Raw genomic sequence first — 25,640 nt, forward strand, 5'->3', positions numbered from 1 at the left:
ACCCAGTTAGCCTTTGTTCTGATATGATTATATAACACTTGTACTATACCTAGAAAGAAACTGAATCAATTTGTTAGATTCTTCATTTTTCACTTCGTTCTTTGTTGGGATGCTTTTTTTTTTTTTTTTTTTTTAATTATTAAGACCTTCCATATATTTCTGGCCAACCTCAAAAATTGAAACGATGCAGCTTTTATGGTTAGCACTTATTGCTTCAACAAAAACCAAGTCACTTCTTTGTCTCTCTTTACTCTTCACTTCTTCCGGCCAAGAAAAAAACATAAAACTCTTTCACTTCCTCTTTCAAATTTAAACGCACACTACGGATAAGCACCTGGCAAGGTGAGACCATGCTTTGCACTGTTACACCTTTACATATCCGCAATACCCTTACAATAATATTATACTTTCCAAGTAATTTCCTTTGAGATCAAACCCATCTTAAAATTTTCTAATTCACTGTTCTCTTGGCATAACTGATTTAGGGTGATTTGATAAGATGTCTGTGGAGAGTGGAGACTGCTCTATTAATGGGATAGTTATCCAATTCACTTCTCTCTCTTTAACTCTTCATTTTTTCCAAAAAGAAAGAAGGAGAAAAAAAAAAAAAAAAAAAAACTCTTGTATTTCTTTTGAAAATAATATATTGATGGATCTTCCTTCTATTGATAGATTGAATGTTCCTCTACGAGTTGATGGACAAGAACTTCTATATTAGTGTCCGTGAATAAATAAATATCGCAGACCCTCTCTCTCTCTCTCTTTGTTTCTTTCTTTCACTTTTTTTTTTTTTTTTAAGATTTTATTCAGAGTACTAAATTTGTGGTTTGTAATGTTTGAGGGAACACAAACTCGGAGAGACTGAGGCCCTATTTGGTACGTGAGTTTAAACATATATTTTCAGTTTTTAAAAATTATTATATGTATTTCCACAAATTTATTTACCCACATGTATTTCCAAAAAAAATCTGAAAATTGTTGTTTAAACATACGTACCAAATGAGTTCTGAAGCTTTAACTTTACTTGTTGTCAAGCTCAACAACTTTAAGCACTCAGGCGAAAATGTTAAGTGGGCATTTTTTATATTTAAATATTAATTAAATAATATTTATTGAATTTTTTTATTTAAAATCTATTTTCTTGCTTTTTGAGATGCAAAATTACTACTTAAGTTTTTGTATTTAAGTTTCTCTAACATTTCTTTTTCAATTGATAATATGGCTAATTCACTTAATATTTCTTGTGACATTGTAGACCTTAAATAAGATTTATTAATTTTAATTTTGAAAAACTTCTTTATGCAGATGCAATTGTAACATGCATTGTTAGTAATATTCTATAAGCAATATATGTATTTGGAAAAGAATCTAGCATTTTTAAATAATTAAGTACATTCATTGGAGTATTTTCATATTTGCGTAACTTCTTTAAAACTATTAGTTTTGAAAGTAAATCTAAGCTATCAATCATAATAAATATCATGCTTGAGAAAACTTTTAAGATTAGGACAATATTTTTTCAAACTATTATCATCTAGTGTTTTTAGTTTTTCAAAATTAAATAAAAAACAAAAAATATCCTCATATATTTGAAATTGTTCAAACCTACTTTCAATTGACGAAATAGCTTGATCTACTGTATATAAAAAATAATTAATTCCAAAAGATTCTTCAGTAGATTGTGTTTTCTTATCATTGGCATTCTCACCAAATTGTTTCTTTCTACGAATTATATGTTTTTCACGAAATATAGGCTCTATTTCCATTTTGGTTGCAATCACTTTAGATGAAATCATGGCAAATGTAACTTCATCTTCTCTATTGTAGAAGGCAAAATTTTGAGCCAATTATAAAATGCCAAATCAAAGTTTAGTGACAAATTCTAGATTAATATGTTATTAAATTAGTTACATCAAATGATTACATGTGTCATCTAAATTGATATTACATTGGCATATTGAAATTTGTCATCTGTCACTTGGCCCACAAGATAAAGATAAATCCCTTATTCAAAGTTTATGGATAATCATTTATATTAAAATAAATAAAATAAAGATAAAGATAAATTTTCTATTCAAAATTGATGGATAATTATCTTTATTAAAATAAATAAATTAAATATAGATAATTATTTATCTTTATTGATCATTATCTTTATCAAAATAGATAAATAGAGATAATTATCCATAAGCAAAATTTGGGCCAATCAAATGGTTACTACTTATTTTGAAACATATCAATTCAAAGTGAAGCTTATCATCTGAAACCACTATAAATTGAGGACATCCCCTCTCATTTTTAATACCAAGTTTTCAAGATGCCCAAACTTTGGAGAAATTCTGTCTCATGAATCTTTGAAGAACATTCAAAGGACTTGAAGGATATTCAAAGGACTTGAAAAACATTTGAAGGACTTGAAAAACTTAAAGAACAACAAATATCTAACAAGATCAAAGCTGCAGATTTGTTGTGAAGGCCATTTGATCCATCTTCCAACCAAATTGAAAAAATTTTCGTGTTCGAGTCAAGAACATAAAGAAGATAGAATCAAAGGAGCAATTTTTGTAAAAGAGTCAAAATAGAGATTGTACTCACTACTTGATTAATACAAAATTATATTTGTGGAACACATTTTTCAATTTGTTTGATTTTCTACTATTGAGAAATTTTGTGTTTACATCTATATTTTTTATTAAAAGATATGAGACCTTTCAATCGATCTATGACAACATCAATATGCATGCCTATTGATTGTAAATTTTTACTAACAGAGTTAACGACAAGTAATATATATCATGCCTAACAAGAATTCAAAAATTTCATTCTCATATGTTACCAAACAATCAACTTCACCTTTTGTTTTAGGATCTTCACTTGTTTTTGCTAATTGTAACAAAGCATCTCTTATTTCTAAAACTTGAAATTTTTTACTTTTATACTTTCAATTCAACTTTCCCAATGTGTTTGCGACAATGGTTTAAGAATTAAACCTGACACATTATCTTGTAAAATTTTCCATAGCTTTGTGGAAGAAGAAAACAATGTATATATATGTTGTACTACTAAAAAAAAAAAAAAAAAAAAAGCTTTAGAACAAGAATTGGCCACATCGCATAGTACAAGGTTAAGATTATGGCAACTACACGGTGTGTAAAATACTTTAGGGTTTATATCAATAATTCTTTTTTGTAACCCTTGTTTTTTTCCTTTCATAATATTAGACCCATTGTCATATCCTTGTCCATGAACATCATTAATATCAACTTCAAGACTTTTTATTTCACTTATAATTTCATTAAAAATACATTTTCCAGAAGTATCATCTACTTTTAAAAATTCTACAAAATACTCATCAATTTTTATTTGACTTGTTGAAATATCTACACCTTGTAGCACTAGAGTCATTTGTTCATGATGACTTGTATCAAGGGTACAATCAAGTATAATTGAAAAATATTTTGCTTACTTAATCTTTTTAATAATTTTACTTTTTATTTCATTTGCTAACAATTGTATCAATTCATCTTGTATATTATGTCCAAGATAATGATTATGAATTGCACCATGTTGAATACGTCGAACATGTTCTTGCATTATTGGATCAAATTTTGCAATCATTTCAATTAGACTTAAAAAATTTCCATTATTTTCTTGATAGATCTTTTCGTTTTTTCCTTGGAATGCCAAATTATTTTTTCCAAGATTTTTTACAACATCAATAATTCTTAACAACACTTTTCTCCAATGATCTTATCTTTGTTAATTTGTTCTTGGACATTTTTATCAACTGTTTTATTTTTCAATAATCTAATTTCTAAATCAATCCAAGCATTCATGTTAGTAATATGCTCTTTGGTTTTTTTTTTTTTTTTTAATCTTATTGCTAATATTTCTCCAACCATTAGTTCCTTCATTGGTAAGTTGATTTGTACCATGTGTTGTTGAATTAAACAACTTGCAACAAAAACAAAATGCTTTATCCAAATCTTTTGAATACACTAGCCATTTTCTATCAAATTTCTCTCCATTTGGTAATTTTTAAAATAATATTTAGTAGAAAAATGTCTACAATTTTTACTTATAGGAAAATTTGGATCATTGTCTTTAATTGGACCCTTTCTCCTAATAAATCTCTTAATTTTGTATCAATATTTTCCCATTGACTTGGGTCATTGATATTATCAGTAGGTAGATTAGTAATTTTTTCATTTTCTTCAAAATTATTTTGTTTTTCATTATTAATTATTGTTACATTAAATGTTTGAACATTGTTATGACTATTTTCATTAGTATCTTTTCATTGTATAATTTCATTATCTTTCAACTCTTTTTGATGAGTTTGTTGTTCATTTGTAATATTTTCACCTAAGCTTTCTATTGTGTTTTTTTTTTTTTTTTTAATAGTAGTAACAAATTTATCCATATATCCTCTTTGAGATTCAATTTGTTTTTCATTTTTTCTCTTTTATGAAGTTTTTCATATCCAAATAAATATTTTCTAGTAGACATTTATGTGGAGCTAGAGAATTTATGACCTTGGCCCACTTTACATTAGGGCCAAAAGCTCGAGCTGAGGAGAGGCATTGCTGAGGACATACATAGAAGGTCCAAATGGCTTAGGGATATAACCGAGGACGATTTTGTCCTCGGCATACCAGAGCACTCCTAAAAGAAAGAGCGAGCACAGTGTAAGAGCGGCCCAAGTAAAAGGCTGCCAATACTGTAATTAAATACTCTGTGTCTGACAAGTCCATACTCTTCACCATGCTCTTCAGTTTTTACAACCACCCCCAACCACTTTGGGTATGGGCTGAAAAGACAAGTACCATTCCTAAAAAGTGAAACCTACACGTGGACCTATAAGAGAGGGGAAAAACTAATATAAAAGGAGGAAGAAGCAACCAAGAAGAAGGGGGGGACAAATCGTCTCTCGAACCATGGAGCCTTAAAAAAGGAGAATAATAAGAACATAAAGCTCTATGAAGCTCCTTGGACGAAGTTTAAGGACCAGAGCCACTCAGGCCATGCCCGGAAATAGTCTTATTAGATATGCTGTGTTCAACTCTATGCGTCCACCATGAAAACAATGACTAACCACCATCTGGCAACCATGGCCTAGTCTTTCAGCCCACTCTCTATAAATTTTATTGTTTGAGCCTTTAAAGTTCGAATCCAACACGTCAACTTGGGGTCGCTACAAATTGAGTCCTTACAATTTATAATTACCAAATATTAATAAATAAATAAAACACAATTTATAATTAAAAATTATTATTTAACTAAAAATAAAATATAAATTATAGAATAATAAAACCTGGTTATTGCAATTCTTCTAAAGTTGTGACCACTTTATACTTTAAAGTGTAAAGTTACATAAATAAAAATTAATTTATTACATAGTTCAACAAATTAGTATCACTATAATACAAGTGGTTGACATGATATGCATCAAATAATCAATTGGTGTGATAACTTATAATAATTGATAAAGTAAAAGTAGAAGATACTATGCGTGCAAAGTGGGTGTGTGCCCATGCATATACAGTGAGTGTGGGTGGGTTAGTGTGTGACGGCTAGCTGTGAGCTATGGTGTGTTAATATGCTATGGCCTTTGTGTAGTGCCAGTATGTTGTCCTATCAACTGTGTGTGTAGTGGTAGTGTGTAGAGTAAAAAATAAATTTTGAAATATTGAATAAAAAGCCTACAATCTTCAATCTACATGAAAGCTTTAGAGAGAGAGAGAGAGAAAGAGTTTACCTCTGCTATGCCCACACTGCCACACGCACACCGTCCACTACAGTGAAGGCAATGAAGTTGTTAGGTTCTTAAAGTTTAAAACAATTGGCAAACCATGAGCACAACTTGTCTAGATATAGATCTTAGAGTCTATAGAGTTTATTAGATAATGCTTAAGGTGTTACAAGTCAAAATATAAGAATATTCAAGTTGCAGAAAAGAGAATTTAAATTCAGTAAAATCCGACCGATTGAAAATTAGATCTGACCGATCGAAAATCACAAACATGAAATTTCTGTAGAGTTCTATTTAAGCACAAACTCTACTTAAATGTATTGGGTTTCAAGTGAAACACTTCTAGTATATAAAGGAAAAAAAATCCTAACTACATTTCTAGAGCTTTTTAGAGACTTTGGAGGTGCTCTTGTGAGATCTAAAAGGTATTGTGCCTTCCTCTATCAAAGTTATTGCCGGAAATCATTCTCATGTCATTAGATTTGGGAGATTTGAAGTTATTGTAACAAGATCAACAACTGTTGATGATCTAAACCTTCAAGGGTGATCTTGGAGTCATAAACTAGAGAGTTTGTGTTGCTAAACCTTTGAGTGGGATCCCAAAGTCACAACCATGGGTGCTTGTGTTGGTGTAAATCTAAGAAGAGAAGAAGTCCATGGATTCGGAGCTTGCACGTGGTCGTGTCAGTAAGTTATTACATGAGGTAGCAATAGATTTAGGGTTAAATCTGATTGTAAAAACTTCAATTCTCTTATTGTAGATTTTTTTTACTTTGAGAATAGTTAGGTTAAATCCTTTCCAGGGTTTTACCTTGAAATGGTTCGCTTCGTTGGTTTTCCTAGGTCATCATATCGTGGTGTTGTTTATTTTCTGCTACTTTGCATAATATGATTTATTTATGTTTAACCTAGATCTGAATAATTAATTCAAGTAATCACTTGATAAATATATTAGGTTAAACAATCTGGTTTAAGGGGTCTAAACATAATAAACAAATGGTATCAGAGCGGGTTCACTATGATTGGATTAATGTGCCAAGTGAGATCCTTGTTCCCTACTATCGTGGATAATTTTAAATGTCTGTCTTCTCATATTTGTGGTGATTTGAATAAAAATGACACTAATGTTTCTGTTGATCTTATTGATGCTTGTGAAACTCTTCATGGGGAATTAACTAAATCTATGAAAATTGCTAAGAAATTCATGGAAGAGTTAAAATTGGCTAATCTTGAAAAAGATGAATTGATTGTGAGATTAGATGAATCTAATAAAAAGAATAAATTTTTGAGAAATCAATTTTCCTCTCAAGATGAAAAGATGAAAAGTTTGGAACAAAAGTTAGTTGAGGCTGAAGCTAAACTTGAAAATTTATCTAATACTAAACTTGCTATTGATAACAGATCTGTTTTTGTTTCTGTTCCTATTAAGCCTAAAGACAAAGTTTATATTCCTCCTTTCAAGAAGAATCATAAAGAAAAGGCTTATGTTGCTAGGTTAGACAAAGGTAAAAGTTCTGATGTAGACGTTGGAGTTTCTAAACCTAAGTCTAAACTTGCTGTTAGAGAGCATAAGAAATCTGTTTTTATGCCTACCTGTCATTTTTGTGATTCTGTTAGTCATATTAGACCAAATTGTTCTTTGCTGAGGCAAAAACCAAAAACTAAGACTAGATCTGCTGTTAGGAATATTGATGTACCTATACGTCACTTTTGTGGTGTGTCTGGTCACATTCATTCTAACTGTCATAAATTAAAATTTAAGCATTCGGTGTTTTAGTCTAGGATATTTAATGATTTATCTCTTCCTACAAGTCCAAATAAATTGTTTCATATGCTCTTGAAAAATTTAAGCATGTTGGCTTGTGAAAGGAAATTGCAAGATTTCGATCTTTCTTAGAAGAAGTTTGTAATCCCTCAAATACACTCTGGTTCTCATGGTTTTTCACCTACAAAGCCAAAGACGCGTGCTATATGGATGAGAAAAGACTTACTAAGGTGAGTGTTATTTATTTGTCCTTGATATAATTCTTTCAATTATTTATGGACATGTTTTTATTTCTGTTTTAGGTTGTTTTGTTTTAAAAAATAAAAAATCCAAAAACATTGAAAAGTTTCAAAAAGACAAAAATATTGTATGTGCTTTGTTTTATTTTTCTTGAGGATTACATGAATTATGATATCTCTTTCTTGATTTAGAACATACTTGATATTGTGGAGAAACATAGAAAGTGTGTATTGCTTAACTAAGTGCATGACTATTTTGAGATAAATGAAATTTTGTGTGAGTATGTACTAGTTTGTACATGTACTCATGGATTAATTAAGAAATTGGTATTTCTTGTTTGTGTACCCTCTATAGCTTAGTTGAGCATTGCTCATGCATTGTTGTTGCATTTTGTTCATTTAGCATAATGTGTGCTTTTTTTGTTTTTGGTCAATTTTTTTTTTTGGGAAAATATAAAAAGATTTTTATTTTTTGTATTATGCATCTTCAAGGTGTGTAATTGAGGTTGGCTTATGAAATTTGCATTTCATGTCTGTGTACCTTGTTTAGCTTTGATGAGTTTTATTTTTCTGCACCTCGCTAGTTTATGCTATTTAGTGCTTATATTGTGTGAGCTGTTTATGGTTTTTAAACACATGCTCTTGATTTTGAAGTCACATTTTTTTTGATTGTAAGGACTAAAAAATTTTAGGAGAAAGATATAAATAATCATCTCACCACTGTTACTCGCCAATCATGAACACTTATGTGCAAATCATAAAAGCTGTGCTCGGTAAGGTGTAACACTTGCACAACAAAATTGTAAAGGTGTTATTGTACATTAGTAAAAGAAGCTAAAAGCAAATCATCTTGTGAGTATCTTATACACTTACTAGTTGCATACACTACATGCAAATCTTTGTTAAACTCTGTACATGTGATTGTTTGTTAAGTTTTATGGCCATCCTAAATTTAACTTCTTTATGTGTTTAATGCATTTTGGGGGAGTGAGGAAAGAAAAGATTGAAGAAATTTTGTTAAAGTTGTTTTTGAAAATTTTGGTTTAGTAAAACATTTGAAATCATGAACATACATCTCATATCATAAAAACAGATTTTCAAATGGTTCTGTAGAAAAAGTTTTCCAGAATTTTCAAAATTTCTATTTCTTCAGGATTCGACCAATCAAACTTGTGAGTTTTTGTGTTCAAAACTCTCTATCTCTCTCGATTGATACTTAATCGATATTCGACCAATTGAAAATGGAAAATTTTCAGTTTTTAAGTTTTTAACCAATTAGTCTTTTCATGCATTGCACATATAGATTAGGACATGCAATGCATTGTATTGTTTTCTTTATCCATCTTGCATTTTTGTAGTCATATCTCTCATTGTTTTCACACACAACATGCATTCACTTTGCTAAATTGGGCACTCAACTTGATCTAAAAATTGATTGATTAATCTCTGAGTTCTGTACATGTTTGTACATGCTATTTTTTTCTTAATGTGAGAATTGTTAAAATTGATTTTTTTTTTGGGATATGATGGATAATAAATGTGCAAATATTTTCTCTAAAACATTACATGCTAAATTTTTATATCATTGAGATCTATATTGTATAGTCTTAACTAATTGTATCTAGAATGTTTGCATGCATCTGTTTATGGGTCACATAGTGTCAAGTTTGCATATATTGAAAGAGAAAATATTTTTCTTCATGGGTATCCTCAACTTTTGTTTTTCTTTTTAGTTTTTCCCCACCTCCTAAATTTTTCTCAAAATTGTTTTCCCAAAACTTGTATTGTTTTCCCTATTTTTATAGGGGGAGAAAGTTGTTTTTAAAATCTATGTTGTTCATAAGGGGAGTTGCCTCTATTTTCTATAGAGCTTATGTTTTGCGTTCCCTTAATTCTCTATTTTCTCTTATCCTCTGTTGTGTATGTCTACTATCTACTCTTTGTTAAAGTTGTTCTTGTCAATACGTGACAAAAAGGGGGGAGAAATAGATGAAATTTGGAAATTTGAAAATCCTATTTAAAAAGCTTTTTAACTATTTTTATTTAGGTAGAGATGAAATTGTCTTTTGAAATTGGGAGAAAATAAAAGTTTTTGATGTATCTTACTTAGGGGGAGAGTTAGTTTACATGTTTGTTATTTGCTGTTATTGCATATTAGTTATTTATTGTTTATCTATCTTTATTTTCACACATGTGGTGATGTGCACTTTTGAGTGTTTCAGGAAAGACAGGTATATTCTAATCAAGACCTTCTGTCTCTTCTTGCAACTTTTAGGCTTGAAGTCTTAGGTTGGGATTTGTGATATAATTGGGCATTTTATTGTAATTGAGTTGTTCTTGTATTTGAGCATTTCATTTTGTACGTAAATTTTGTCACGGATTGCCAAAAGGGGAGATTATTAGGTTCTAAAAGTTTTGAACAACTGGTAAATTGTGAGCACAAACTTGTCTAGGTATAGATCTTAGAGTCTATAAAGTTTATTAGATAATGCTCAAGGTGTTACAAGTCAAAATATAAGAACATTTTAGCTGTAGAAAGGAGAATTCAAATTCAGTGAAATCCAATCGATCGAAAATTAGATCTGACCGATCGAAAATCGCAGACATGAAATTTTTGCAGAATTTTATTTCAACCCAAACTCTACTTAAACATATTGGGTTTCAAGTGAAACACTTCTAGTATATAAAGGAAAACCTTAGCTACATTTTCAAAGATTTTTAGAGACTTTGAAGGTGCTCTTGTGATATCTAAAAGGTATTGTGCCTTCTTCTATCAAAGTCATTGTCGGAAATCATTCTCATATCGTTAGATCCAGTAGATCTGAAGTTGCTGCAACAAGATCAACAACTACTAACGATCTAAACCTTCAAGGGTGATCTTGGAGTCACAAGTTAGAGAGTTTGTGTTGCTAAACCTTTGAGTGAGATCTCAAAGTCACAGGTGTGGGTGCTTGTGTTGGTGTAAATTTTACTACATAAGATAGCAATAGATTTAGGGCTAAATCTTATTGTATAAACTTTGATTCTCTTATAGTGGATTTTTTTCGCCTTGAGGATAGCTAGATCAAATCATCTCCAGGTTTTTACTTTGAAACAATTCGTTTCATTGGTTTTTCTAGGTAATCATGTCGTAGTGTTGTTTATTTTTCGCTGCTTTGCATGATATGATTTATTTATGTTCAACCTAGATCTAAATAATTAATCTAAGTAATCGATTAATATATTAGGTTAAACAATCTAGTTTAAGAGGTCTAAACATAACAAACAAAAGTTGTTGCAAAGAATGATTGAATAAGAGAAAACTTACAGAAAAAGATCAAGGATTCAAGATGAAGAAAAGTAAGGTAAGAATATAGATGGAGAGGCAGAGAGATAGAGAGTTAATGAATTTGTTTCCTATGATTTAATTTTTTTAGCCGAATTTTGACTATTTTTGTTTTTTCCTTTTCTAATCTTTTGTATTTTAGGATACAATGGGGCCTTTCTAATTCATTCTATTGACCAATAAAGGGACTTAAAATTTTTTCATAATTAAAAAAAAAAATATATATATATTTTTTTTAAAAGTGGGGGCCTTTTTTTATTTGGGCGCTTTAAACGATTGCATCACTTGCTTCTATAGTTCAGCCAACCCTACCTATTGTGGTCGGAGACTAAAGTCTCTAAACCCAAGGAGGAAAAGCCACCGGCCCCTAATTTATTAGACCCTTCTTTAGTGTCTAAGATGTACAAAATACTTATACTTTATTTGATCATTCTTTGCTGTTGTTTGGTAATGAGTTTTTGATAATCGAACTAGATGGTGGTTTGTTTCTTTTCATTTGAACTATTTATTGGTTGAGATTTTTACTGAGCCACATCATTTCTATAATTTATGTTTTGGACTTTTGGTGAGTGATTTAAATATGGTACATGAGGGTGTAATTAAGAAAATTTGTTAAGTTAGGTACTTTTTAGACCCTAAGGCAAAGACAAGTTGAGTAAATAATCTGGTTTTGTTGGGCAGGTAAAAAGATCAATGAGGAAGAAGCTTAATCAACAAATCAAGCTCCTCCACGCCACATGCAGTTGGAGCACAGACCCATAGTGGTTGATAAAATGCTTGACATAGAATTTATAATTTTTATTTTGGTTGTATGATGTAACAGCCTATAATTGACATGAGTAAAACAAATTAACTTAGCTACGGGTAAGAAATTTGTTATTATTTTTAGGTCAATAATTTGCTTTTACTTATTGAGGCTTAGGGATTATTTGGAAGCATATTTTTAAAATAATCACCAAAATCTACACATATTCCATGTCCTACTAAATGACAGAAACTCAGTTGCCAAAAATAAGAACTAAGAAAGAAACAAAGAGAACCCCAAATGTACAAATTAAGAACTAAGTGGGCAGAAAAAATTATGTAGTGTCTCCATTTTTTTGAAGGTTAGCCTAGAAACTATATCGACTCAAAATGGTATTAAAAAAATTGTTAAATATATTTAACAGATACACCTTTGTTAAAAATTTGTTAAATATGTCGAACCACGTACAACCATCATTGAAATTGCTTGCTTTATTTATTTATTGGTCAAGTATAATTGTAGGTGATTTTAGCAATGAAAATATCCACAGTTCATGTTATAATAAATGTACAACAATTTCCGAAATCATCTTATATAAAAGCTTCAAACATTATCCGTGCAACATGTAGGCAACCTGCTAGTTATATCTAAAAGCTAAAACATAATATTTATTGTTACTATACTTAAAAATCTTTTAGTGCTTCCACAATTTTCACTTTAGTTTCATTAACACTCTTAACTCCCTCTCTCCATTGTTTTCAACTTCCCATGTAAGCTCTTTCTTGCCTCTTCCTCTACTCATTGGACCCAACCAATTCATTGTTCAGTTGCCACTTGCCACTGCCCCTATAAAATCAAAGAAATGATATATAAACCGTTAGAAATTTCTTGCCTCTCTCTTAATCGGAAGGAGATCCTCAATATGCCGATCTTTTTCAGTTGACGAAGGGAATGGGATATTTCGAAGTTGCTCATGCTCAACAACAAAGCATATTTTCGGTAGGATATTCAAGATGTGAAATTTCGAAATTCACTTTATTAAGAATTCTTAATAAAGTGCTAAATTATGTCCAAGTGGAAACTGTTGATGTTAAAAGTCTATATGTATGACCTTGGAAATCTGTTGATATTAAAAGTCTATGTGTATAACCTTGACAACTCAAGCTCTGTTTGTTTCAATAGAAAATCTTATGTGAAGATATTTTTTTGCATTTTTTTTGTGTTAAGAAAACTATCTCTTATTTTCTTTTATTTAGCTTGACATGAATTAAAGTTATTTTTCATAAAAATTTTCTGAAAAACAACTCTAGAAAAATGAAGTAGTTTTAAAAAAAAATGAAAAATGATACATTTAAAAAAAAAATATTAATGCTGAAAGAAATGGAGTATGAGGTGGCTAAACATGATAAAAGTATGCCATATACTGATATATATGAGAGTTTTTATCTCGCACTACTTTTACTCACTTTATATATAAAACATGTGACCATGTGAGATATGTGCACATGCTTAATGAGAATGAGATAATTTCTCACTCATGTAGCTAGTTCGTTTTGCATGTATACAAGCAAGTGGTCCACATCATAACATTATTTTGCCACATTCTTTGATCTCTTCCTTGCTGTGCTCTAGCAAGGATCACTTCACTTGAACTTTTAACCAGGGCAATTTAGTTTAGTATGATATCAAATCTTCCTAAACGAAATTAATTGCAAAACTAAAAACTAAAAAAAAAAAAAAAAAATCCCTTATTTGAAATCAAATATATTAGCAATTCCCGACACAATAACATCATTTCCAGTTTAAGGCTGCAGAGACAGGCATGTCGCCACTCTCTACGGTAAACTTTGAACTAAACTTGTACGTAAAATATAGTAACCCTTTGGGTTCTCCAGATGGGGTTATTACGCTATAACTTACACTTATTTCATTTTTTGATTCACCAAATCTGTCGAGCAGTTCTTTCATGGGCACTTGGACTTCACCAATGTCTTTGTTACCCAATTTTTTATCTGCTTTGAGTTCCACGACGAGGATGAGGCGGTTTTGCTGGGTTGCGAAGGTATCTACTCTGAATTTCATACGGAAATTCCATTCGGGGTTGGGGCCAGAGTCTTTGTCAATGGGTGTAATTTGCAATTGCATGCAGGTGTCGTCTTTAATTAAATTGTAGTCTTGGATTGAAACTGCGGCGTACACCTTCATCTTGAAGAACAGATTCACGTCTTGCAAGTCCTTCGCTGAGTTGATTGTGATATCCAAAACCTTGCACTCCATCTTGAAGTAGGTGTTTGTGATGAAAGGAATTCAATTTTGTTGCTTGGTATGGGAAATGGCCGGGTGAGAATTGATTTGTATATATAGAAGAGTTTTGAAGATGAGTTTTTGGTGCGTTAATGCCTTTTTTTTTCATTGCTTGGAAGGTAAAACAATTTAATCAAATCATTAAATTTGACCTTCTTTGTTAGTATTAAAAAAAATTAATAGTCTTATCACATGCACTATGCACATGCATTCTATGATAAAAATTATTAGTTCCATCGCACGCGCTACACATGCACATACATTCTACCATTAATTTTCTCATATTGTCACCAAAAATATGAATAGTAATAATTATTTTATTTTAGTTCATCATATTTTTTGTAATGTTGATTTAGATTCTCATGTAATTATGTATTAAACGAGTATTAATAGTACCAACTTGATCCATAAATTACAAGACTGAAACTATTTGTCCTCTATCATTGCCGCGCACTAATTCGAGACTCAACTGACAATTCCCCAAGGGCATAATATTATTGTATTCAATTTAGATATGTTTTCAATTTAATTTTATAATTTTTTTCCATTTTAATTTGTCTTTTATCTTTTTCAATTTAGTCATTTTGTTTACTTCTGTCAAATCTTTTCATTTATTTATTTATTTTTGTTTTCCAAAACAATGTGGTTTTGATTAAATTAACGTCGGAGATTGGCCGGACAAAAGGTCCAAAATTAGAAATGAATTGAAGTTGTCAAAAGCTCTGTAACTAAATTGAAATATCTTTATGCACAAAATGTTTGGAAGTTTAGGGGAAAAAGGTTCAAGTTACAGGACTAACAGCATATTATAACTATATCGAAAGAAATGAATTGAAGTTAAAGATAGAAATGGAAAAAAAAATAAAAATTAAAGAAAAAGACAGTCGTTAATGATAACTAGATTTTATATATTTGCTTGATTGTAGCAATACAAAAATCTCATAAAACAATGGCTTTAGCTCCAAACAAGTTTGGAGCTATCTTCCTTCTAGCCTATCATATGGAAATTGAAGAGACTATCCTTGTGTTTTTTTAATTATATGAATTTTTTTGAGTTATGTGACTTATTTAAATAATATATATGAATAATCATATAAATCGCCACATACATTATATCTAGTGGGGTGGTAAAAATTCTGCTAACAGTGCTTAGAAATTACTAGAAAACAGTTACACTTCAGTCTACATATCAAATGTCCCGAATCTAAAGATTGAGCTACACAATATTATGAAGAAAGAGAATGATCCAATGAGTGTTTATCTACAGAAAATTAAGGACTTTTTCATATAATCCTTAGGTTGCTAAATGAATACCACCCCTTCTATTTTGCAATAAGAACAAGTTGTGAGCCATATCCCATTTGAAGCACTACGTAATGTTGCATATTCAGAACAGCAAACTCTCAAACTCAACCTAAAAATCTTAAGGAACATGTTTTAGCAATGAGAGCATCAGAACCAGTTGATAACAGACCTCATCACATTCTATTTTTAACGTGAGAGATTAAATTCTTCAAAATTTTCATACTTCTTTGGTTCTTCTCCCGGAACTTCATTTTCTAGTGGTGTATGATAGAATATGGGGAATTTTTTTTTTTTTTTTTTTTTATCATTTATTAGTTTTTGATAGTTTTATGTAATTTTTGGAATTTTCAAATTTATTTCATTTAGGTATTTTTAAGATTTTCATAATCAAATTAAAAATTTTGCATATCTGTCAAAATCAGACTATGTTTATCTTTACTTGGAATAAGTTTGTGGAGCTTTTAAATAGGCTAAAAGAAGAAAAAGAACAATTATCTTTCAATAAAGATATTTTATTCACTTGTCGTGGATTCAAAGAAACCTTTATGGATTTAAGATTATGTTTCTCTAGAATGAGATCTAGCATGTTTCACAAGTTCCATTCTAGCTACATTAATTGGTAACAGAGCTCGTTAACATCTTGAAACGACAAAAGGTGATCACAAAAGTAAACAACTATTGAAAGGATGACTCATGGACTCTAGAGGTTCACAATATGCTCATTTATCTCACTAAATGCCAAAAGCGATCATGATCGGATAGTAGGGATTTGCAGGACACAGATTGTGCTCATAGCTGGACATGTTCTTAATTTTAATGATATTACATACTTTGATGGGGTATCATACAAAGAAGACTTCGTAGATTGGATCTTGGATCTTGAAGATTATTTTGCTTATGCAACAATTCCTAAAGATTTAAAGGTGTAACTTGTATCAAGCAAGTTTGAGAGCGATGCGATAGATTAACGGAACGATATACAATTTTTTGAATGTGAACTTGTGAAGAGGTAAGCCTAGAATTTCCTCATGGGAAAGAAATTCTTGCCTCCAAGGCACTCAATGTTTTATGGCAATAGCAAAGGTTCAAATTGTTCTACTCGTGGTTAGTCTACTGAACTGGTTGGTTTGGTCACAATTTGAAAGGTTAAAGGCTTTTTTGTTTTCTAGTGTTTTTCACTTTTAAAAACTAGACTATAGGTCGGTTCACGTTTAATCTAATTGGCTAGTCCAATACAAGTTTTAAATCCTGGGTCACAAGTCATAAGTCTTCGTCATGGATTGGATTAGGTCAACTATATATGAGCATACTCATTGGGTTCAATTCAACCCAATAATTTTAACATTTTAACATTAACAAAACGACAATTTGTTTAAGAAAATCATATATCCCAACTCAATTAGATACAAAATTCAAATGCAAAATCTTCATTAAAAAAAAAAAAAAGAAGCTACAAATGTCATTATAAGACAACTAGTATGATATATTATGTATTTTTTAGAGATACTTTCAACTTATAGTATTTGCCTGTGATGAATTTCTATTATCGAACTAAGATACTAATTGAGTTTTTAGTATAAGTGATGATTAAATTTCAAATATTTTATTTGATTATAAATATTTTATTAGTTGAGTTAACTGAAACTCACAACTAATATGCTATATTAGAGTTATGAAATTATGTATACTAAATGAATTGTCTTTATTATTTTTTCAATAAAATTACGTATTCTATAAGTTAACGACCAAAATAATACAATAACTGGACCTTTATTGCTTCTCCATAAAATTTATTATATATATATATATATATATATATATGTATGTATTATTATACAAGATAAAAATTCTACTATATCCTAATCTAAGTGTATATGTATGTGAAATTCTCTTTTAGAGACTTGAATTTTGGCTTTTGTCTCTCACACCTCACAAGTATTTATATTTGTGGAGTGACCATTACGCCAATAGTGCGTGATAATAAAATTATATAATCTATATGTGCATGACAGAACCATTCCCAAAAAAAAAAAAAAAAGTCATAACATTCATTTATTATGTTGACATCCACTAATCATATTTATTATCATATCAATTTGTAAAGATTATATAATAAAAGAGAAATGATATGGATAGTAATAAGTGCTTATGGGGTGTGGGGACAAGGATGACTGAGGTTCAAGTTTTTGGGAGGGAGTTTTACACATATACACTTATACTAAGTCAGAGTATGATTCCTATCTTCTATAAATAAAAAAAATAAATAAAAAATCGCTATTTAAAATTACAAATTGATGTGTCTTCAACCACAAAAAGTGATTCTAACATAGAAAACGCTAAACTTATGGATGAAATTCAGACGATCAAATCAAGATAAAAATAAATTTTCATTAATTATAGGCGCATCACAGAAGTCAACAGAATGTACCGAGATTATGAAATCAGATCAAGATAAATATTCAGACGATTTCGTTTGTATCTTCGCATGTTTTGGCTATAAATTGTAAACAAGACTGAAGACACTAATACAGCAATTATTATTATTATTATTATTATTACTATTTATTACTACTTCCGAATAATTTCTCTCTCAATTAAGTCTCCTTTTTCTGGCGAAAAGAACAGCCGACAGAAGCGCTAAATGCGGGTTACATATGGACATACTGCATCGTGTTAGATATCATCCCTTAATTGTTACTCAAGTTTTTTTTTTTTTTTTTTGGAAGTAAAACAAAAATAACTCTCAATTTCTGCCTATAAAATGTTAAAGAACAATCTACTTCTTGCACAAAATTATTCTCTTTCTCTTAACCAAAAAAGAATTTTACTTTTCTCTTTCACCAATTATCAGATAGGAAACCATGAAAAAGTCTTTCAATTGTTGCCGTTCTTCCACTGGTTCTGTTCATCACTAATGGTAAACCTTTCATCCTCTACTTATTTGTGTTTCATTGATATCTTCCTTTACCAAGCATAAAGAGTTGGAGAATTTATTTATTTATTTATTTTGTTTTTGGTCAATTCGAGCGAGGCCATTAGGTCAATGGGTTACAAAAAGGTGGTAGCCTTCTCCTTGAACCTTTCGTTTTCATGACATAAAGGAACAATTTTGAACTATAATAAAAGACTTTTTGTCAAATAAGCTAGCCGATTGTATGTATATGGTAGTACATCAATGCATGCTTTTTCATTATTTTTCTCACTTTTTGCGAATAATATGTGGGAGAGTTCAATCATATATATATATATATATATATATATATAATCAAATGCTCGATAAAATATTGCAATATGGTTGAGTCGATTTATTCATATTTTACAAGATAAACAGTTTTAGATGTTTTTTTTTTCCCTTCTCTCCACCATTAAATGATCAAGCCAAATGCAACGACAACGGTGACTTATTTCCACCTGTTGTAATTTATATGAATCGTAGTTGTCCCTAAACCCTAATACTATGCCTCACACATGACCTAAGACTTTCTTTTGCATCATATGGAAGTCCCAGCATTAAAAATGGGTCAGTTGGTTTATGTGAAGCAATAAGAAAATTTAATCTAGCCTGTGTGATCATGCAAAGAAACCCAAAAAGAAAAACACAAGGTTAAAATTGTATAAAGAAACCCTTTTTTTACACCTAATAGAAACACTGACTTGTCACTTTAAGCACAAAGAAATTTTCACAATTTAGATATCTTTTTGCGCTACCTTCACCTATTGTTTGGGTTCAAAACCTATTGAGTGTGTGTAACTTATCAAAAAATAAAAATTATCTAACCTTGGTTGATAAAGGTAATCATCTTTTCTTTCTTGGTGCTAATATTAATTAACTTTTGTGTTAATCCTTTGGTTTTTATCCTCTCTTCTACCACTTTGTGCTGATTGTTGATTTCAAGCAACCTTAGATTTATATATCTTCTTCTTCTTCTTCTTCTTCTTCTTCTTTTTTATTTTATTTTTTATTTTTTTAAATTTTTTTTATTATTTTTTTTTAACATTTTAAATTTCACAAGCTCTGTTCCCATGCATCACCCCTCTACTTCCAAATCAAAACAAGACTTTGTTCCAATAAAGAAATTAATTTTCTTTTCCTTTCGCAGAGTGCATTTGTAAATTCTTCAAAATTATAACTTCTCTGATTCATCTCCCGAACTTCATTTTCTAGTGAGGTATGATCAAATATGGGGATTTTTATTATTATAGTTTTATTTAATTTTCTGAATTTTCAAGTATACGAATTTATGTCCTAAATTAGGTGTTTTTAAGACTTTCCTAATCAAATTATAAAAAAAAAGTTTGTATTCGTTAAAATCTATTTTAGGATTATCTTTATTTGGAAAATAAGTTTGTGCCGCTTTAAATAGGCTAAAACAAGAAAGAATAATTATCTTTTAATAAAGATATTTTATTCATCTATTGTGGATTCCCAAAAAAAAAAAAAAAAAAAAACAATTCCTTGTGGGTTCAAAAAGTATTTTACGAATTTAAGGGTTGTGTTTATTTAGAGCAAAATCTAGCCTATTTCATGTGTTCCATTCTGCATCAGTTGGTATCAGACCTCGTTCATATAATCATATCCTAACATAACAGAATGTGACCATGAAAGTAACACCTATTGAAAGGATGACTCGTGGACTTTATGATATTTGCAATATGCTTACTGATCTCACTTTAAAGGTCAAAAAACAATCACGAGGGTGGTAAGGATGTTTAGGTCACAAATTATGCTCAACACCTATCAATTATCGACATGTTTTTAATTCTAACGATTACATTGATGGGGTATCAGACAAAGAATTCTTCATTCTTCATAGATTGGATCTTGGAATTTTTTTTTTTTTTTTTTGAATAAGATCTTGGAATATCTTAAATATTATTTTTCTTATCAAAAATTCCTAAAGATTTCAAGGTGTAACTTGTACCAAGCAAGTTTGAGAGGGAGATGCGCAAATTAGGGGGAACGATATACAATATTTTAGAATGTGAAGAGGGAAGTGCACCGCACATCTTTGGTGCGATAGTCATTTTACAAGTATAAGTACTTGTAGGGTGTGAGGGGTAAAAGCTGGGATTCAAGTCTCTAGGAAGAAATTTCACACACATATATACACTTAATTATACTAGAGTATAATTTCTATCTTCTTCTTCTTCTTTTTTATTTTTTATTTTGAGAAAGAGTATAATATCTATCTTATAAAAATAAAAAAAAGTGAAGAAGTAAGCTTAGAATATCCTCATGGGAAAGAAATTTTTGCCTCCAAGGACCAAGACACTAGGGGTGTCAATGTTCGACCCAACCCGCGAATACGACAAGAACCCAACACGGGTTTTTTCGGGTTAGGGTTGGGTCTTAATGGGTTTGGGTCATAAACGGGTCGACCCGAAAGCGACAGGATAAGAAATGTGGCATAAGCGGGTCAACCCGCGTAACCTGCAATAGACACGTTTGACACTTCAATTTATTTGTAGCAACCTGAAATGACCCACTTAACACAACCTGTTTAACTCGTATAACAAATAAATATTTATTTTATTTTAGATTTGTCAAATACCTTTTATATCCAACATATATTTTAAATTTAGAAAGAAAAGTGAGTAATTATAAAAATTTACAAGGGATATAATTGGAAATTGAAACTATCCAACCCTAGAACTACTAATACTTTTTTTTTTTTTTTTGGCATAAAACTTGCACAAATAAAATTGGATGAGTTTGTGGAAGATGTTATGAATTTGGACATCAACAAAGAATCTATGGATTATAATCGTGGTCATAGTCAGGATTAGTCTACTATTTGCTCAAATTCTTTCACAATTGATACTTAGCATTTGACAAGTTTCAAGGATATTATATTTTTGTTAAACTATGTTATTTTATTTTTGTTAAACTTTGTTATTTTGAATTTGGATTGAAGTGTTTGCACTTCTTTTGGAGTGTAAAGAACTTATTTCTAGATGAATGTTATGTTTCTGTTGAACTATATTATTTTGAATGTGGGTTGAAGACTTGAAGTGTATGCATTGCTTTTTAGGATGTAAAAAAAAATATTCCTAGATAGATTTTATATTTAATATTATGCAGGTTGAAATGTGTTGTGTTACATTCGTGTCAACCCAACACGACTCGTTTATTAAGTGTGTCAAATGGGTTGAGTCAGATCAACCTGCCTTATTAACAAGTCGGGTTAAGGTTGAAGGATCATGACACGATTATTAAATGTGTCGGGTTAGGGTTGAGTCATTTAGTTGAATACCCCTACCTCGACACGACATGAATCTGATACGCTAACCCGAATTGACACCCTTACAAGACACTTGATGTTTTATGGAGAGAGTGAATGTCCAAATTGTTCAACTCGCAGTTTGTCTACTGAACTAGTTGGTTCGACCCTAGTTATTAAACGGTTAAAGGCCTTTTTGTTTTCCCAAGTTTTTTAGTTTTAAAAACTAGACTAGAAGTCAATTCACGGTTAACTAAGGCTGCGTTTGGTTCAATGTAAATCGAATTCCGAGTGTAAAATGAATGCAGGGGAAAGTGAATTCCCGTAAGGAAAATGAAATTTGGGTGTTTGGTTGTGCAATGGAAAATAGTCTGGAAAACGATATTCGATGTTTGGTAACATTCTAAAAATGCTATTTTCCTACAAAATTTTCACATTTTCTCAACATCCAAACAAATTTTATTACAGAAAATTTCAATATATACACTTAAAGAAACAAAAATCTGCTCAAAACAATTCATTAAACTAAAAAATTTGGTTAAACTGAGAGAGGGAGAAAGAGAGAGTGATCGAAAACTGAGGGATAGAGAGAGGTAGATCGAGAAAGAGAGAGATTGGTCATGAGTCATGGGCAACGAGATCGGTCATGGGTGATGAGATTGAGATGACGAGATTGGTCATGGGCGATGAGATTGAGATGACGAGATCGGCAGCGTTGATGAGCTTTGGGTCAAGAATGTGAACGAGAACGATGGTGCCAATGAGCTTTGGGTTGAGAACGAAAACGACAACGACAACGCCGATGAGCTGTGGGTTGAGAATGAGATCGGTTTTGGGTGAATCGATCTTAAGTGGTGACGATCTAGATGGCGGCGCCGGTGTTGGGGTGCGATCTTGGTTGTGGTGTGATCTAGTGGGCGGCGGCAACATGCTTTAGGCTGCAATGGGCTTCAATCGACGGTGGGGTTCAGGTCTCAGGTTAAGCTCTCTCTCTCTCTCTCGGTTTAGGTAGGTTGAAAATGGGTGTAATTAGTTTGAAGGTAAAATAGAAGGGGAATTGATTTTACACCAAAAGGCTTGATATTTTATGGTCAATGGAAATCATTTTCCATTTGGTTGAATTTTCCAACCATTCCCAAACATGCCCCGCGGTGTAAAATAATTTCCAGGTTCCTTTTACTGACGAAACAAACGCAGCCCAAATCTGATTGGCAATTTCGATCCAGCTTTTAAAACTTGGCTCACAAGACTCAACTCTTCATCATGGATTGGATTAAGCCAACTATGGTCTATGGGCATACTCATTTGGTTCAATCTGACCCAATAATTTTGACATTAACAAAACAACAATGTGGTTTAAAAACTTTTATATTGCAACTCCATTAGATACAAAAATGCAAAAGTTTCATTATACAAAGCTACAAATGCCATTATAGAAAAACTACTACACTATATAAGAGCTATGAAATTATATAATTATTAAAACACAATATTACATTTATGAAATTATGTAATAAATGAATTTTGATATTGTTTCCCAATAAAATTACATATTCTATACAGTTATAAACAAAACTGTACAATACACAGGCCTTAATTGTTTCTCAATAAAAATTATATATATATTTCTATATGTTAATGACCAAAAACATACAATACATGGGCCTTTTTACTAGTTTTATTTAATTTTTTTATATTATTTAAAAGTTTGGGTCTTTATTGTTTTTCAATAAAATTATATATTCTATACCTTCATGACCAAATCATACCCAAAAAAAAAAAACTCCCAACTTTATTTATTATATTTTTGACATCCATTTATCATATATATTGTCATATCAATTTGTAAAAATTATATAATAAAAAAGTGATGCTAGGGGCAATACAAATTTTACTACATAACCAAACAAATTGATATATTGTCAATCACAAGAAGTGATTTTTAACGTAGAAATGATAAACTTACTACAAATTTTCCTCTTCCCAACTAAATGACTTTTCCTTTCCCCTAAAAATTCAAGGAAATGATATTAAATTCATACGTCAAAAGTCCTCTCCCTCTCTCAACTAGAAGTGACCATGGAAAGTACTCTCTATTGGCTTAATTTTCTTGATTGAATTGCTAGAACATAGAAGTCATTTTTTATTTAGACTGTACAAACCTATTTCTTTTTTTTCTTTTTTTCTTTTTTTCTTTTTTTCAAATATATATGAATTTACTCTTGCAAATCGAAAACTTCTAGCGGGATGAAAAATCGCAATCCTACATATTAGCACATTGACTCAGCAAATTCATTCATATACAGCTGCAACTATTTACAACATTGTAATAACTAAGGAGTCCAATGGAAAAGGCCTTAAGAGTGAAATTTCCTAGCTCCTCCTCCTGATTACACCATTCTTTTCAGGTACTCCACTTTAATGAGGATCAAATTTATAAGGGAATTCACCCAAATCTTCTGATCTTTCTTTCTTCTAATTTTTATCCATTGATTTCTCTGTCTCAAATTTTGCTTTATTATTTTGGTGTGGATACAATTACCAAAATCTTTTGTTACATGCACACAAATTGTTTGTTCTAATAGCTACGAGTGTTTTATTCCTTTTTTAGAACTTAATTTTGTTAAAATTGTTGATAACATACCTCCTATTTCATCTTGATAGAACTATTTGATTTTAGCCGTGCAAGAAGACCTGCTTAACTTTTTGGCTTGTTTAATTTTGCTATTGGTTTGGTTCTTACATGTAAGAGTGAGTAACAAAGTTGATCCAATGGTGTTTGTGATGAAGGCTCCACTAGAATCATATGCAGGTATAGGAGATTTAGATGAGACAGTTAAACTCTTGAATTATAGTATGAAGGTATAAAAAAGTAAGGTTTTAAAAAACTGTACATAAAAACTAAAAACAATTAAACGTAATACCAAACTCGCCCTTTGTCTTTGTAGAATTTGATATTATTAGATATTTAGCTTAATGGATAAAAAAAGTAAGAGAAATTACCTTGTTGCTACTTCAACATATCATATAACGAGCAATATTAATTATTATAGTCAATTCAAGAGTTTGAGGGTGACAAAATCAAGGCATAGATATTGCTGCTCTCTTGAGATAATACCTACCACTTGTAAGATATTTTATCAATTGATGCAACAAACTTTTTAGGCATGTCATCCTCGATATACAACAACCCAAAAAGAATATGTACTATATAGACCTACAAAATATGAAATAATTGTAATAAAACTAGTATGACATGATTTGATTGGATCAACTTGTAGACATGATTGACTTTTGTCACATTCAAGGAATTACTCATGTTTGAGTATTTTAATAAAAAAAATTAATATTTGTAATTTATTTCCTTATTAATTAAAAAGTCAAATTTTGATTTCGAAAAAAGTCATTGAGTGCTTTTTGAATGAGATTAATTGGGTTTAGGGTGAGATTTAAAATTTTGACTTTCAATTAATAAGGAAATAAATTATAATGCCTTTTATTTTTATTTAAAAACTATAAAATAGAGTACATGGGTATAAGTTTAGAATTCGAAATGAGATAATTCGCCTAAAGATGGGGGTAGCCCTTATTGATGCAAAGATGAGAGAGTTGCTTAATATGATTTAGCCGTGTAGAGGAAAGCAACTAATGCACCTTTAAGAAATAGCAATTTTATCTGGGTTGAGAGAACGGGAAAAGGTAGAGGAAGATTAAAAATCACATTAGTAGAAGTAATAAAAAAAAATGTCAATTAAGGGAGTAACCAAAAAATATGAATTTAGATGGGATAGAATTAAGGAAAAGAATACAGATGTTCGACACTAACTAATATGTTCTAGATCCATAACTGACCCAAAATTTTGAGACTAAGACTTTGTTTCTTGTTCTTGTTTTTTTTAAAATTGTAACATGAGGTTCTCCTTAAATATCACATGAGCAAATCATGTGTACTAGTTGATCCAATCAAATCATGCCATGTTAATT

General features: G+C 30.5%; 1 protein-coding gene across 1 annotated transcript; it reads right to left on the bottom strand.

Moving 5' to 3' along the window:
* Positions 1-13,617: 13,617 nt before the first annotated feature.
* On the bottom strand, positions 13,618-14,103 carry LOC115980666 (protein SRC2 homolog). Its single transcript, XM_031102895.1, has one exon. The coding sequence runs from the start codon at positions 14,101-14,103 to the stop codon at positions 13,618-13,620; it is 486 nt and encodes a 161-aa protein (XP_030958755.1).
* Positions 14,104-25,640: the final 11,537 nt, after the last annotated feature.

Source organism: Quercus lobata, chromosome 3 (genome assembly GCF_001633185.2).
Source record: "Quercus lobata isolate SW786 chromosome 3, ValleyOak3.0 Primary Assembly, whole genome shotgun sequence".
Classification (NCBI taxonomy): Eukaryota; Viridiplantae; Streptophyta; class Magnoliopsida; order Fagales; family Fagaceae; genus Quercus; species Quercus lobata.